Source organism: Crotalus tigris, unplaced genomic scaffold, assembly GCF_016545835.1.
Source record: "Crotalus tigris isolate CLP2741 ecotype Arizona unplaced genomic scaffold, ASM1654583v1 scf7180000023617.9722795, whole genome shotgun sequence".
In the NCBI taxonomy this organism is placed as follows: domain Eukaryota; kingdom Metazoa; phylum Chordata; class Lepidosauria; order Squamata; family Viperidae; genus Crotalus; species Crotalus tigris.
In genome coordinates, this window is record NW_024100081.1 from 4,688,587 (window position 1) to 4,706,117 (window position 17,531).

Consider the following 17,531-nt stretch of genomic DNA (forward strand, 5'->3'; position numbering starts at 1 on the left):
CTAGAAACCTGGCTCTCTGACAAATCAGCCATCAATAGGCACATAGACATTAGCATCATCTATAGATTATGCAAAAAAGACAATCAACCAGCCCAAAAGAGAAAAAACTCCAGCACCTCTCCACCAGTAATCATCACTCAGATCAGCATAGATTAACTCTAATGTCACTTTCAGACCAACAATCAAGTAAGCAATACCCTAATCAAGAAACTGCCACAGAACCATTAGTAAAAAACCCAACCAAAGAATCCCCTAAGACCACCTCCAGCCATCCAGAGAGACAAGACACCAGAATATAAACAGCCAGCAAGCAGCACTCCATACTAGATATTACCTAGTTAGGATAATGAAACATTTGCAAGAAAACAAGCTCAGAGAGCACAAGGACCGCTGTAAAGTTATTTTTCAGCACTCTATAACTGTGGATGGATGTTAAGCAAGGCAGTTGTGAGCAACAGCTACCTGTACATTTTCTAGCCTATAGGGCCTGATTCGGAGAAGTTCTAAGCAAACATTTTTCATTTTTTTTAAAAAAAAAACATTTTTGAACGTAAAGTTCGAAAAGAGAAGTGTAATCCAAGGCATATAATTCAAATAGGGATGTGTTAGTTTTTCTGAAATCTTATTCTTTATATATCTGCTGACTAAAGATGTTTGGGATGTTAAAATGAATGTTAAAGTACAGGATGTGAAAGAGCATATGTTTCCTATGCAAAAGTAACAGCTTTAAATAAATGTTTTATTTGAAAATGATGACTTTGCTGTAATTGGCCTTAAGATGTGACAATATTAATTACTGTATTAAGAGTAGAGAAGGAGAAACAAAAGGCAAATTTCATGCTTGGAATCATTAGGAAAAGAATTGAAAGTAGAACTGCTGATACAAAATGTCCGCATGCAAATTTGTGATGAGTTTGTATTTGTTGTATATAGCTCTGACCAGTGCATCTGAAAAAGGATATTATAGCACTAGAAAATAATGGAAAGAAGAAGCAACCAGAATGATTAGATGTCTGAGCAACTCCTCTGTGGGGTTAGACTACAGTCATTGGGGGTTTGGGACTGGAATGAAGATAGATAAGGGAGACAGTAACTGAGGCTTATGCAATCACACAGGACATACTTAACCTTGAGACAGGGAAGTTTTGACTCTAACAAATATAGTATTAGAATTCAAGGTCATCCACTAAAACTAAATGCAGAGAGATAATGACCTTCATAAATAAATACTTTTTCACACATTATATAATTAAACTTTGTAATGTGTTATGATTGGTCATATAAGAAGATTTTAAAATTTCCTGCAGAATCAGACCATTAATTATTATTGTGTACGTGTTTGTATGTGTATTTTTTAAGAATTTTGGTTATAATAGTAAAATCTAATACAAACTAAATTTAAGAGAATAGAAAGGAGTAAAAACTGCAAGAAAAAAGGAAGAGAAAGGTAAGAATGTAATAAAGAAAAGAAAAAGAAATATACAGGCAGTCCTTAACTTACGACTGATCACTTAATGACTGTTTGAAGTTACGATGGACTCAAATAAAGTTACTTAGGACCTATCTTCGAAGTTAAGACTGCTGTACTATCCCTGCTGCTACATGATCACACTTAGGGCATTGGCAGGTGGCTTGCATCCTATGGTCACATTTTATGACAATTTTGCCATTTTCTGGTAAAACCCAGCAAAAATGCCTGATGGATAAAATGGGTTTGTAGTTACAACCATGTGGTTCACTTATCCATCATAAAAACAGTCATAAAATGAAGTTTGGTCAAATGGTGCCTTGATTTATGACTGCAATGACTTACAACCAAAATTCCAGCCCCAATTGTGATAGTAAGTTAAAGATTACCTGTATAAAGAAGTGACTTCCAACTTTTATGACAAGTATAAACAAATTTAGTGACTCTTTACCCCCTCTGAAATTACAAATATGTATTTCTTCATTCCATATTCCATCTCTTATTCATAAACCTCATCTTTTCAGTCCTGGTGTCAGCAGGAAATCCATAAAGAGTTGCCAGAAGTAAAAACATTTTATTTTAATTTTGTTCAAATAAACCAACTTTATATTCCTTTCCTTTACTTCTAATAGTCCTGATCTTTAGTTCATTCAGATGTCATAAGATTTGATTTCTCTTCATCACATCTTTGTCCCATCACACAGACTTCTTCTAGGCTTTAAAACAAGCGTCTCTTGTAAATCCAGTGGGAAAAAAATAACCAGGTTGTTTTCTTGGTTTGTCATATGTACATGTCATTTCTTCAGTAACCTTCCTCAGAAGTCGTCTAATGATTACTACTATTGATGATTGTTTACTACTATTATCCCAGTTATATTCAGCATGCCCACTGTATATTGGAGTCATCCTGGATTGGCGGGGCATATAAACCATAGCAAAGAAATTATTTGTAAAAATAATAAAGGGATACAAATAAAATACCGTTGCTAGGAAATGACAGAGGAAAGGGTTATTTTCTTTCCATCTAAACTTGTGAACTTATCAGGTACATCCAATTGGTCATTGCATAACGTGGAATGTTGGCCTAAATAAATCATTAAATCTTATTTCCTGTTTTAGTAGGGCTCTTCTAATGCCCTATTAAAGCCTAGAACTACAACTTTTGTCACTCTCTTGTTTGCCCCTTTGTATTTGTTGATTTAAATTAAATTAAAATTTTGAAGTATTTGAGCTAATATTGAACAGTTTCACATACTTACAGTGACTAATGGTGAAATACAGATTCTCAGAATGAAGTTCCAAGCAATTTTAGAGATAATACTTCAGGGAGGAAGAATTTCTATTTTTGTTATAAGGTTGTAGGAAAGGATTGGGCAACCTTTTGGCCACGGACCACCATCCAATTTTTTTGTGTGTGTAGGGGAGGAAATGCCATTATAGAAAATTGTAACATCATAACATAGATAGGAGTGGGCAGTTGTTTTGAGCCTAAAGAAAATATGATTTTACTGCTTATTTTCCTCATGATAAGTCACCCTCAAAATGTAAATGTTGAAATTTATGAATAACAACCTCCTCAAAGATGGAGTATGTGTAGGTTTTGTAACATTTCAAATTTTTATTTATCAAAATATAAAATACAAATACATTTTTTTAAAAAAAGAAAATAATAGGAAAATAGGAAAGGGGATAGGGCAGGGGTAGGCAACCTTGTCTCTTTTATGACTAATGGACCTCAACTCCCAGAATTCCTGAGCCAGCCAAGGTTGCCTATCCCTGGGATAGGGATAGGAAAAAGAAAAAGTGTAGGGGAAAGGAGAAAGGGGAAAAGAGATAGAAAAGCATAGATTTCCGACACTTGGGGTCAGTAGAATAAGATAATAACACACAACCTCAACCTTTTACTAATGGAGTATATGTAGATTTTGGCACACAGGTTGCACCCAAGTGATGATCCTAAATGTATTCAGTTGTATCAATGGAATTGTGATGTCTTTAATAATTGATCTTTGCTCAGATGTATTGTAAGTAACAGTAGAGCAACCAAGGACTGTTTCATATCTATAGTTGTCATCAATAAGTTGTTGCACTTGCACAAACAATAATGGAGCCAATAATGACTCCATGTGTACATGAGTGCTACCTTTTTGTGAGTGAATTTTTTTGTGTTCAAACTGACTATGAAATGAAGCATGTGCAAAAAGTGCCTGTAAAAGAAAGAAAACCAAGAGATCACAGTAATTCACTTATAAATAGATAACTTGAGCTGAATTGTTTTAACATTCTGTTGTGCCATAGCCAATTAAGTAATCTTGTCTCTTGATGTGTAACTTCCATGATTTTACATGACATATTGCCTTGTAAGGTTTTCCTATTGTAAACTGTGTCAGTGGTTGGGATTAATACATGATGTAAATATAAATATTAATACTATTAATACTATGATTTTGAAAATGTGTGGGCTGAGACTTCCTATTCTGCAAAAGACTGGCTGATATGAAATAGGAATAAAAGAATAAATAATTAGGATGCTAAGTAATTTCATATATTTTACATTAATACCCTACTGAATTTATGTTTCAGAACAACTGTCAAACCCTTAAACACAAAATTTAACAGAAATGTCTTTCAGCATAAAGAGTTTTATGGCATAGGCTCAGGCTAATCATAATATTTTGTTGTATTTTACAATAGTTGTTTCATATAAAAGGGAATCTATTACCATTTTGACTTCATAATTAAGTTAATTCTATGCTTATACTTATATCTTTAGTTTTTGAATGTTTATCTAATTGTTGTAATCTATTATATTTTTAAAATTAAGCAGTTTGGAAAATTGAGCAATAATATATTATTATATTTTGTTAGCTGTCAAGTGCAAATCCAGTATACGAAAAATATTATCATCAGGTAAGTGTGGGCTTGTTTTCTTTGCTTTTATTTTAAAATAAAATAACTTCTCATTTGGTTGTTGTGCTTAATTGCCTTAAATAGAATTAAAAAAAACACTTTTGCAGTTTATAGAGTAAAACCAGCATTTTAAGTGTGCTAAAAGTTAATTTTATATCTTAACACAAAATCAAAGGACAATGGACAGAATAATTCCAATTCAAACTTTATAGTTGTTTAAGAGATTTGTTTGAATATAAAGTTTATCAGTACTAATGTACTTCATGCCCCCGTGTCAAAAGAGATTGTTTTAAAGTTAAATATGCAAGAATTTTAAAAGAAAGATCTATTGTTTTGAGAATTATGCCTTTAAATGAGCAGAATGCAAACATTTAATTACAGTGAGCATAATATATAGAAATTTTGAGGTCTATAAAATCACAGAGAATGTAGATAATTATTTGAAAACTAGTTTGTGCAGTGAGTCTATTCATATCCGCTTACAGACTTTGCTATTCTTCAATTATATTTGCCCTTTCTCTGGACTTTAGAGCAAGGTTACCCTTTTCCCTTCCCTTCCCTTGACTTTTTTATTTGATTTCTTTACCATCCTAATCTAAGAGATTCTAGGTACTGTACATAAAATTATAATTAAAACAGTTTCAAATAATACTTCAGAATAATACAAAATTCAACAAAATTGATATTCTGTAAGTTCCTCTGTGGCGCATTTGAGGAGACAGTATTGAAAACCAAATTGATAGAAGCTAATGGCTTTCAAGATATCTAGTTTTCCATTTTTTATTATTTTAAGAAATGAGGCAGAAAGCTGGAGCATACTAAGGTAGGTGACCTGTGAGATCAAATTGGGATCTCAGCCTTAAGAGTTACATCACTTTCATCTATGGAGATTATATAGATACTAGAATGAGAGGCATCTTGAAATAGAAAACTGTCTTGGAAGTGAGAGGTCCTTGGTGCTTTCTGAGTTTGGTTGTTTCTAGCACTGATAACGTTATCTAGTTTGGGAAATGAAACACATACAGGAAAACAACCAATATATCTTTAGTATATTGACTCTAGGGCAGAAGTCCCCAACCCTCTTGGCACCAAGACTGGTTACATGGAGGTAGGTTTTTCCACAGACCAGAGGAGGCGTGGTTTTGTGTGCTGCCTACATCCTGTGGATGGGGCTTTCCTTGTTTGTGTAGACCAGTTGCTGGCATGCTGCGGCCTGGTACTGATCCACAGACCGGGGGTTGGTGACCCCTGCTCTAGGGCAAGTAAAGTTTTAGAAGCAATTATAACATCTGGGAGCTGGATAGATGTGTTTGAACATTTATTTGTTAAAAGTTATTATAGATGTAACTTTTTGTAACTATATATGTACAATGCCATGATTTTAGCATACGGTATATATGGCTCTACAGTATTGTGCATGCAGCATAATTAAATATTCCATCATTCTTTACTCTATTTTCTGAGCTAATAAATTTTTTGTTAAAACTATATTTTTAAAAGATTTGCTTGTTTTAATTAGTTGTATGGCCTCTTTTGGCAGGTTGATCCTAGTAATTCTGGAAGAGTGTTGGCTTCTGATGCAGCTGTCTTTTTGAAAAAATCAGGACTAGCAGATTTGATACTTGGAAAGGTATTGATATCTTCAGATAAGGGGATAATCATCTATCTTGGCTTTTACAGAAATAAAAGCACTGTAACTTGCAGAATCTTTTACATTTCACAGATTGTGTTGTTATTGTAATTCTTATTGATATTATCTTATGCTGGTCTATGACTGAAATAAAGATTCAATTTGATCCTGCATATTATTGCTATTTTGTTAACAATTTGTTTTAGTGTTACATTCTGCATAGGAGTTGTAGCTACATTTCTTTAATCATTTCTGTAATTAGTGGAACTTAATCTTTTATTTTTTTAATTAAATATGTATGCGTGTGTGTCTCTGTGTGTGTGTGTGTATAAAATAAATGATTAAGTTCCACTGATTAAAGATACATATGTATATATAAAATTATATTATTATAAAATGGAATTAATCAGAAGTTGTGGGGGCTCCAAATGGTTGTCCAATCTCTTTTGAGAAGAGATTGGACAACCATTTGTCTGAAATGGTATAGAGCAGGGGTTTTCAACCTTGGCAACTTTAAGACTTGTGGACTTCAACTCCCAGAATTCCTCAGCCAGCAAAGCTGGCTGAGGAATTCTGGGAGTTGAAGTCCACAAGTCTTAAAGTTGCCAAGGTTGAGAACCCCTGGTATAGTTTCCTGCTTGAGCAAGGGTTGGATTAGAAGACCTTCAAGGTCTCTTCCAACTCTGTTATTTTTCTGTTCTTGGAAAGTAATAATTTTAAAGTGATTACTTGAAGTGAATCCAATATTGAAGTGTGTCCAAGAGTATTTAGTAGCTGCATATTGAAAATGAAATTATTACTTGATTAAATTGTATGAAAGATTCTCCAAGCTTTAGCGTAATCTAAAGATTTTTAAATGCATAGAAAATATTTAATTTTTAAAGACATTCAAAAACTAAAACCTGATTCAGATTGATTTCTAGTCAGTGTGATATTGTAATCTCTATTAGCTAAGATTAAAAAGTTAAGCTGTATTAGTATTGAAACTATTGCCAATAATAAATATGACGTTTTAAAAATAGATTGATAAGATGAATAGAAGAACTTTCTGGCATCACTTCACATTCTTCTTTTATCTAACTATATTTTAGGTTTGGGACCTTGCTGATACAGATGGCAAAGGTATCTTAAACAAACAGGTAAGACATATTTTCTTCTGTATATAAATACAGTTATGAAATAACAACAGGAAAAAGCTTCTCTCAAAATAGTTTAAAGAGATTTCCGTATCTGACTATAGTGTGAACATCTGTCTTTGTTTTATTAACAAGGTAGGGGAGCATGTGTAGAAAATAGCCTTGAAATTCTATATGTATGTATGTATGTATGTATTTAGCATATGGGCTAGTAATCTATATTAACAAATCACCTAGATTAATAAAACACAATAAAATATATCTTCAAATACTAATGTCTAGGCCAGTGGTTCTCAACCTTTTTAATGCCGCGACCCCCAACCGGTCGTAAGTCGAGGACTACTCAACTGGTCGTAAGTCGAGGACTACTCAACTGGTGCAGCACCGTTTGCAGAATGGGACTTTTGGCAGGCTCAGCAGGGCAATATTGACAATATTGGCAATTTTGAAAGCCAATAGAATTAGACTCTATTCAAGAGAGTCTATTCTATTGGCTTTCAAAAGCCAATAGAATAAAAGGGAATAGCACAGCTAAGGAAAAGGGGGAAAAAATGGCGGACTGCGTTGTTTGGCGACCCCCGTGAAATGGTCGTTCTTCGACCCCAAATGGGGTCCCGACCCACAGATTGAGAACCACTGGTCTAGGCCATCTAAGCATTGACGCACAGCATCATTTATATTAAACAAAATCAGATACTGGACCAATATATGCCCTCAGCTTGCAGCCAGTTACAATGTGATCTATGGTTTGACATGGGGCCTCGCAGTCATACTGTCTGAAGGATACTGTGGCCCCATTTATACAGAGAGTCCCAGCAGATACTGTCTGAGGTGCAAATTCTATTCAGGATTGTCCCTTGCTGACGTGGTAGCTAAAAGCCTGGCTTTGGGGGGGGGGGGGTTATCATTTACATGTGTTAAAGTTGTTGGACAGATGTTGTGCGAGTGCTGGAAGGGACTTCCTGGATTTGAGTCTTCCAGCTGTTCCCGTATTTGCTTCTTTGTAATCAAATAGCATTTTTACTTTTCCCTCATCTTGTCTCTGTCACTTTGTATATGTGAGTGTGCGCGCACATGTATGCATGCTTGGAAGCACAAATAAGTTGCCTACATTCTGCTGTGAGTCACATAACCAGGAGGGAGCAGGCATAGATTGGAGCAGACAGCAAACTTCTGAGAAATTACTTAATTGCCTCTGGCAGGAATGCACTGGGGGTAGAAGGTGTGGAATATTTTGACCTCTGCTTGGCCACATAGGACACTCACCTTAATGACCCTTGACCTGATTCAGCAGAACTCTTACAAAATAGAAGATAGACAAAGATGCAAATAGAATTTCTCATTAAGTCTGCACTCCTTGTTATATTACGTCTAATAGATGGGAGCAAAATATATTTGGTATTATATATCATTAAAAGTCTCTACTTTTAGAGACTTTTAAAAGAGAAAGACTACAAATGACAGAATAATAAATTATACATTTAAGCCTTTTGGGAAACGTGCACTGGTTCTCATAGTCTAGCATAGAAAAGTTTATAAACAGACAAGAAAACCTATTAATTACATGAGTCCTCTGTGTGCTTCCCTCTTCCAATTTATACTTTAAAAACTGTTTAGGGAACAAATCACATTATTTTGATAACAAAATAATTTGAAAAACAAGGGCAAACTTCAGTTCATATCAATGCACAGTGCAGTGCAAAAAATTTTTTTAAAAAAATACTTGATGCTTGAGATTTGAATTAACCATGCATTGTCTATAAAACTGTTTTATATTACTTTTTTTTCCCTTTATAGGAATTTTTTGTGGCTTTAAGACTTGTAGCCTGTGCACAGAATGGATTGGATGTTTCGCTGAGTAGTCTTAACCGGCCTGTTCCTCCACCTAGATTTGTAAGACACTTTAAAAAATGAGTTAATCCATTACAGTACAAAGAAAACTGTTCATTGCTTTGCATAGCATATACTCTCAACAAGTTAAACATTGTTATGTAATTGTGTTTGCCTGGATTGGGCCTTAATTGTTTAGTGATGGAAGATTTTTGTTTCAAATGTTTATTTTATTCAAAAAAAAGTTTTCAACTCCAAAAGATTAAAAAGAAACAAACAAAAACACATAGCAATAAGACATTTTAAAAATACATTGAAAAAAAAAGAAAAACTAACATCTGTACGCATATTATCCCCACTAGTTGAATACTGATTGATACACTACTACCATATTAATTTACCAACCCTTGCGAAATAGGCTCAAAAGATTTTTAAACTACTAAAACTTTTTGCAAATTACTAACATGTCATCTATATACTATATTAATGACAAAACAGTTAACAGAAAGAACAATAATGATAAAAAAGACAAGGTAAAAGTTTCAAAAACCTCTGTTAACAACTGTTATTGTAACCAGCTTATAGAAAATTTTGTCATGTTATCATCCCAAAAGTTAACAGTAATTCATCCTGGATCAAATATCCACATTTGTTTTTTAATTTCATCTCTTATCAAACTATTGAGGTTGAAACTAGTTCTGCTCAGCACTACTGCTGGTCAGACCAGGCAAATCACTACATATATTATTAGTCTAAATATCTGCTACCCTCTCTGCCCATTAATCACATTTTTTTAATTTTCTGGATTTATTATTTTATATCACTGTTGTATAGCTTTTTACTCTATGCTCTCCAGAATCATGAGATGGCCAGTCATATAAATGTGAATGAATGAATGAATGAATGAATACATATATGCAGAATATGTGCAGTCTCAAGGTTGGAAAAAGGATGAGCAAAATTGTTTGATCTGAAAAAGTGATTTAAACCCTGTGTCAGATAGGGTTTGATTCTTATTCCACATAATTATGTGTAATTATTATCCTTTCTTCTCTGCAATAAAAAGTTAATCTAGTAGTGTTTCAATTTTGAAATTTCAGCAATTATCTAGTTCCTAAATCTAAGGTTATAATTCAAGAAGTATAAAGAATTTTGATTATACATGTCCCAAAATCTATACTTCGGACATTGCTTATGTACATGACTGTTTTTCCATGGAATTCTTTTCTAGTTATTCAATAAGTTTTTGCACAATTTCTCTTTTCTGTGAACTCTTGCATTAGTTGATTTCTAGGAATTTATTTTTTTAATGTCAGAAAAATGGTTGGTTTTCTTATTAGAAGGTTTTGTTCACAGCAGTTTATCTTTAGAATGTGTTGTATATCATGACTGAGTTATAATTAATTTTTGGTAGTTACCACTTATCCACCAAATTTCTCCACTCTTTGTACCAGAGCAATTCTGGGATTCTGTCTTCAGATTATAATCATAATTCTGTATTTTCCAGTTCTTATAGCTATTGCGAGAAACCATAATTATGTCAAATTACCAATCAAAGTTCATAACTGCCAGATAGTCCCATCTTTCTCATGCATATTAAATAAGACATTCGGTAGGATGATTTTTTCTATACTATAGCTTGGTTAATGACAAGTGGCATGCTTAACTCTTTAATAACTGAAAATAATCCTAGCAGCCCATTAAGAATGATCCAAACACCTGCCAGTAATAACCTGGGATGATTGGTTTACAGTGTGTGTGTGTGTATGTGTGTGTGTGTGTTTTCTGAGGTTTTCGTGGGTGTTTGTATGTAGGTCTTTGGCTATTCGGGTTTTCTCCCGCGTAAAATTGGAAGTGTCTTGGCGACGTTTTGACGAAGTCCCATTCGTCATCTTGAGGCTGGTGTTTTCAGCTTCGTGCTTCGAGGAACAATGTGTGGTCTTAGCTGTTTCTTCCTTTTAACTGCCAGTGGGGGTATGGACTGATTGGGTGGGAGCTTGGCTGTGTTCTGATTGGATGGAGGTGTGATCTGATTGGTTAGGGGCTTGGCTGTGCTCTGATTGGCTGGGGGGTTGGCTGTCCTCTGATTGGCTGATTGACATCCTGTGTGGTTTTTGTGGGTGTGAGTGACAAACGACTCCCCAACACAAAAAATGACACCAGACCCACACTCACAAAAACCACACAGGATGTCACCACCACACATCCACGCAAAAAGCAAACCCAAAGCCACACGACCACAAACCAGAAGAGACACGACCACAAACCAGAAGCCAGACCACAGCTGCATCATTAGCCACTTTAAACCCCTCCAATCCATACATGAAGCAAACTGACATCCACCATGAAGGTGAGGCATGACCACGAACACGAAGCCAAAAAATAGCAAGGCAGCCCAACATCTTAAACCCCCCTGCAACTCAGACTAACCTGAGCACAACAAAGCTCCCACCCAAACAGAACACTCGCCCAGCCAATCAGAGCACAGCCAACCCCCCAACCAATCAGAGCACAGCCAAGCCCCTAACCAATCAGAACACACCTCCACCCAATCAGAACACAGCCAAGCTCCCACCCAATCAGTTCATACCCCCACTGGCAGTTAAAAGGAAGAAACAGCTAAGACCACACATTGCTCCTCGAAGCACGAAGCTGAAAACACCAGCCTGAAGATGACGAATGGGACTTTGTCGAAACGTCACCAAGACACTTCCAATTTTACGCGGGAGAAAACCCGAATAACCAAAGACCTGCATATATGTGTGTGTGTGTGTGTGTGTGTGTGTGTGTGTGTGTGTGTGTATGTATATAGTGTTTAGGAGAGAAAGATAATTCATTTAAATCTTTGAATTCTTTTCTTATGACAGTACCGAAAGAGGTATTTGTGAGTAGAAATAAATGGTGGCATTGAATGTGAAAAAAAACAGATTTATAATAAGCAATTCAGATAACACAAAATAGATCTTTAAAAACATCTTTTTATTTTATTTTCTATTAGAATGATTCCACAAGTCCATTATTATGTGGGGGAGCTCCACCTGATATCCCTTGGGCTGTTAAGGTAAATGAATTAATTGCGCTACAGCAAATGATCTCAGTGAATATGTTTCATGGTATTGGATTCTTTCTAGAAAATGTTTTCCACTTTCCTTGTTTTACCCACTTTTCCAGAACAAAAGCCAGTTTGGTATAGTGGTTAAGGTGCTGATCTAGAAATCAGAAGACTATGAGTCCTGCCTTAGGCATGAAAGGCAGATGTATGACTCTGGCCCAGTTATTCTCTCTCAGCTCACCTTCCCCACAGGTTTCCTGTTGTGGGGAAAGTAGGAGGAAGAAAGAAAACTAGATATGTTCACTGCCTTGAGCAGCTTATAAAGTAATAAAGGAGGGATAAAAAATAAATAAAATAAATCTAATTGGGAAAACAGGTTTCTTTTTTATGACGGTGCCTTGCTGTATTGTGATTTGGCAACTAAGCATAAAACCATAACCATTTCACATATACTGGATACCTGGAAATGGGAGGGGAGTTGCTTAGTTCTTGAGCATATATGAAGGCATACAGCAGATATGGACTGCTATGTAACCCAGTCTTAAAAATATAGCTTTCTTGAATAAAAACTAAGTTATGTAACCCCTTAGTTTCTGGCCTTGATTATGACTTCCTGGCTGCTATTCCACTGCCAAAATAATTCACTTTTCTTGTCCCTATATTCATAGACATCCCACCATAAATTCCTACACTATCTTTCTTCCTGCTTATTTCCAGCATAGGGTCCTTATAATTATTGTCCAAGTACTTTAATGTCTTATCATTATTGATGTCTGCATTCATATCTCATTACCTTAATATCTTGACATTTTCTTCTCCCAAGTTTAGACAAGTAGTCCTCGACTTACAATAGTTCACTTAGTGCTGGTTCAAAGTTACAACGGCACTGAAAACAGTGACTTATTATTATTTTTTACACTTAAGACCATTACAGTCATGTGATCAAAATTCCGTCACTTGGCAACTGACTCATATTTATGGTGGTTGCAGTGCCCTGGAGTAATCATGTACTCCTCTTTTGCAACCTTTCGACAAGCAAAGTCAAAGGGGAAGCTAGATTCACTTAAGAGCCGTGTTACTAACTTAACCCCTGAAGTGATTCACTTAACAACTGTGGCAAGAAAAGTCATAAAATGGAGCATAACTGACTTAACCAATGTCTCACTTAGCAACAGAAATGTTGGGCTCAATTGAGGTTGTAAGTCAGTGGACCACCTGTAGATCTTATCTTTTGAAACATTCGTTGATATCTTCAGTAACTCTGCTTTTTTCTCCTTATGATACAGACTCATTCCAAATCAATTTTAGGTCCCAATGTATGTCATTTCTCTTTAAATACAACTTAAGGCCCCTGTCTTTTCTGTGACACAATCTCCTCTTGATAGCAGAATTGCAGTCGATCTCTTGTTTACAATGTCCTTTCTTTTTTCTTTTTCCCTTCTGTTGCCTTCTGTCAAATGGGTCTGAGTCTCCCAATAGCAGTATTTATTTCAATATATCTCTAAAGCATAATGCTTATTAATAATGCTGTCATTAAACTCGGGTGGTGAATGCCACAAAAGAAGGACCCAAAGCAGGGATTCAGAAAAACAAGGGAGTCTTTGCTATATTCCGGAAGACTGAAGTGTTTAGCTCTTTGAGCATACCTAATAGTGATGGTATGTTAATCGATGGACGGAAAAGAGAAAACGGAAAGATAAGAGGTAGGAAATGGAATAATCTGTTGGAACTGGCACCCTGCTTTTAGGAGATAGAAGTATGTTATAGCACCACATTGTAGGTTCTGTTTCTTCCCCATCTGGCATTGAATCTGTACAATCCTATATTGGAAATAATAAGGAGTGAGGCAATGATTTCTGTGTATTTTACACATTCTTTAGGTATGCAGTAATGTATACATTTATAATTTTAAAAAATCCAAAATAGTTCATTGAGACCATCCCCTGCCTTTCAGATGTGGAATGCTGGCCACTGGGGAAAGAGAGAAGAAGGTCTGACCCATAATCCCAGGTTGAGACATAATTAGATAAAAGTAATTTCTGCTGTGGTTTCAAGAAAAAAGAAAAGAAAAAAATACATATCTGAACATCTGCATTGTGGCTGTTTAATCAGTTTTTTATAGCTTGTAAGCCCAATAAATGAATATTTTAGGGGGAAATGCTTTACTTATAGTTTTCTTCAGAAACAATAAAATCTCATAAATAAATAGGGCTTACTGTATTTGGCCTATCTGATGTTTACAATTATATTGTTTCAAAGCACTCATACAAAATTTCAAGCAAAATCTCTAAGAACAGGCCCTCTGATTTCTTCTCTTGCTGTCCTGTTTTCATTTCCTCTAATTCTCTTGAAACTGCTTTTGTTTGTCAGACTTGATTAGATTTCCTAGAAAGGGTGACTGTACTTTTTTTTTTATAACATGTTCCTGAATTTTTGCATGTGCCAGTGTTGTAAATTACGTATAGCGTCTTATTATCCTTATAACCAGATAGAAGACAAGGCCAAGTATGATGCTATCTTTGACAGCCTGAATCCAGTTAGCGGATTATTGTCCGGCGATAAAGTGAAACCTGTTCTCTTAAACTCCAAACTACCAGTTGATGTCTTGGGAAGGGTAAGAACAACAAATAATTTCACAAACCTTAATATTTGTCCTGTTGAATTCTATGGTTAGAGTTGAACAAACGTACAATCATCCCTCCACTCCCATTATTCACACTTGCCTAAGGAGAGTCACTAAAAGGGCGGGTGCTTGCAGATTGCTGGTTTCTCACAAGAACAGCTTTAAGGAGGTTTGGGGAAGAAAGATTAGTACTAGCAATTGGGCTCAAGATTGCCGGTTTCTAGCGATCTTGCACAGAGTATGGATAACCCTTGGGACTGGCAGCTTGATGATTAAGGAAGACTTCACATAATGTTGATAGACTTATGACCTCACTTCCATCGCAGTCATAAAGTGAATCACCCATGGTTATTAAGCAAGATCTCATGTGACCACGACTTGTGATTTTACTGCTGGTTTCTCCATTGACTCGCCATTTACATGATTCGCAACCAGCTTCAGACACGAAGCCGGCTGTGAAGCATGCAAATTGCGATCACATGACTGTTGGCTGCTGTGATAGTTATAAATGCCTGCAAAGTGCTGAAATCTTGATCACATGACTGTTGGAACACTGCAACAGTCTTATGTGTGAACTTGTTCCTTGCTTTCCCCTTAGGTAGGAGAATTAAGAATTGTTAAGGCCGTGCATTAACAGGAGAGTCAGTTTGGTGCAGTGGTTAAGGCAGGGGTGTCAAACTGCTGGCCCGCAGGCCGGATGTATTATCCGGAAACCGCACCCACCCCATTGCCAGCAATGGCAAAACTGGCCCGATATGTTGCACGACGTTATGTGACGTCGCGAGTTTGACATATCTGGGTTAAGGCATCAGACTAGAAACCAGCAGATCATGAGTTCTAATCCCACTTTAGGCATAAAACCTGTTGGGTGTCATTGGGCCATTCAATCTCACACAGTCCTAGGAAGGAGGAAATGGCAAGCCCTTTCTAAAAACCTTGCCAAGAAAACTTCAGGGACTTGTCCAGGTAGATGCCAGAAGTCAAGATGGACTCAAAGGATCCCTCCTCCAAATGCATTCTTTAGGAAATATTTTTTTTGTCTTAAAACTATATATTTCTCCCCCAACCATAAAATGAAATTTTCTAATGATGTATCTAATAAAGATTTGTTGACATACTATGTAGTCTTAATCACAGAGATTTCACTTTCATACATATGTTGTATACATGTTACAAGTAAGAATAGGGGTGTTGGCTCTCCAGATATAGAATTATAACGTGAACCACTGTGCTGCTAAATATTTCTCCTGCCGGTCACATGAATTATATTTCAGCAACATGTGGAGATTCAAATGTGATTAAACAAAACAAAACAAAACATCCCTTTCTCAATAAGAATGACATTTTTAGTACTTTTATTATTACATAAATGGCATAAAAATTGCTCATCTATATTAAAATGAAAATGAGTTTCTTTAAATTACTTTCAGGAATAGGCAAATAGCATATTGGGAAAAAACTTTCTATCTTGTATTTTCTTTGAAAATATTTTATAGGGAGAAAGAAGGGAGGGTCTTTTGATAGACAGAAACATTTCTGACCTTGCTAATTTTCACCTGCTCCTGATTTCAGCTTTAATTGGATATTGTGATGTGGAAAATATATGAAATGTATGATTTGGTCTTGAAATGAATAATTTATCTCTAATAATAAAGGGGTTGGTAGGGTACTATGCCAGCAGTTTGAATATTTCTTAATGCCATAAAATATAATAATGAATATATGATAAAGTTAAGGTATTTGCCTTTAAGTTTAATTTTAATCTTTAACCTCTTAAAAACTACTTGATAACTGGTGCTGAGAATATGTCACATTGACATATGTATGATCTTTTAAAAATGTAAAGAAAGCAAATGTTATTTGATAATTGACAGTAATTTGAAAATGTAAAATATCTTGCAATGGGCTTTTTGTTGTTAGGTTTGGGAGTTAAGTGATATTGATCACGATGGAATGTTGGATCGGGATGAATTTGCTGTTGTAAGTATAAATTTATACATTACAAAATTTTGAAACTGTTTAAAATAGTTTAAAAGGGCATAATGTAGTATTTCTTGTTGCATATAATTTTTTTGGAGGAAGAGCTATTAAGGGATCTTAAAAATGTAAATTCCAACAGCGATGGTTCTAAAAAAAGTGCAATTTTTATCTTTTATCTTATGTGATATTGTTTTCCCATTACATGATGCCTCCATAAAGTGTTTGTTCAATTGGATATGGCTTCTATTTTTCAGTTTTTTGAATGCTTATTGTGCACATTGGTTAAAATCCTTTCCCAGAAGGTGCAGATTTACTATTTAAAGCACGTTCTTCAGTATTCATTTTATTTACAAGGCTAGATTCCTTGTTAATAACATATATAATGTTCTAAGCTAACAGAAGGATATGAATGTAAAATTACACAGATATATTGCGTATTTAACCTATATATAATCCTACTTATTTTGCTATACCATATAAGACTTTTAAGTTGTGTTCTATGCAATTGTGTCCAAGGGTCCTGGAAGGGTATTGCAGGATTTTCTGCTCTCACACATTCTGTTTAACATCTACATGAGGTTGCTGATGGCCCATTGGTTTGGGATCATCAATATGTGGAATATACTCAAATAAAGTTTCTCAATCTCAGACTGACCAGGTAATACTGCCAAGGTCAAGTCAGTCCTGACAAAACTGTGATTGTGTTTTTTGACACCTCTTGTTCCCAGTGCTAAGGATATTTCATATGTAGTCTTGAATGGGCAGCCCTTTTACCCTTTGGAACTGGTGCCTAGTTAAGGAGTTGTCCTGAATTTATAGCTTCTGCTCAGAGAAAAGGTGGCAGCTGTGATTAAGAAGACCCTTGCACAAATCTATCTGGTCAACCAATTACACCAGGGGTC

At 35.4% G+C, this 17,531-nt stretch overlaps 1 protein-coding gene across 1 annotated transcript in view; it reads left to right on the plus strand.

Annotated features, from left to right (window-relative positions):
- The window catches only part of EPS15 (epidermal growth factor receptor pathway substrate 15), a 56,216-nt gene that overhangs the window by 8,123 nt on the left and 30,562 nt on the right, over window positions 1–17,531 (plus strand). Inside the window, 7 exon segments of the mRNA XM_039319781.1 lie at window positions 4,337–4,378; window positions 5,919–6,008; window positions 7,100–7,147; window positions 8,942–9,037; window positions 11,973–12,035; window positions 14,515–14,640; window positions 16,570–16,629. Coding sequence (XP_039175715.1) covers window positions 4,337–4,378; window positions 5,919–6,008; window positions 7,100–7,147; window positions 8,942–9,037; window positions 11,973–12,035; window positions 14,515–14,640; window positions 16,570–16,629 — 525 coding nt within the window.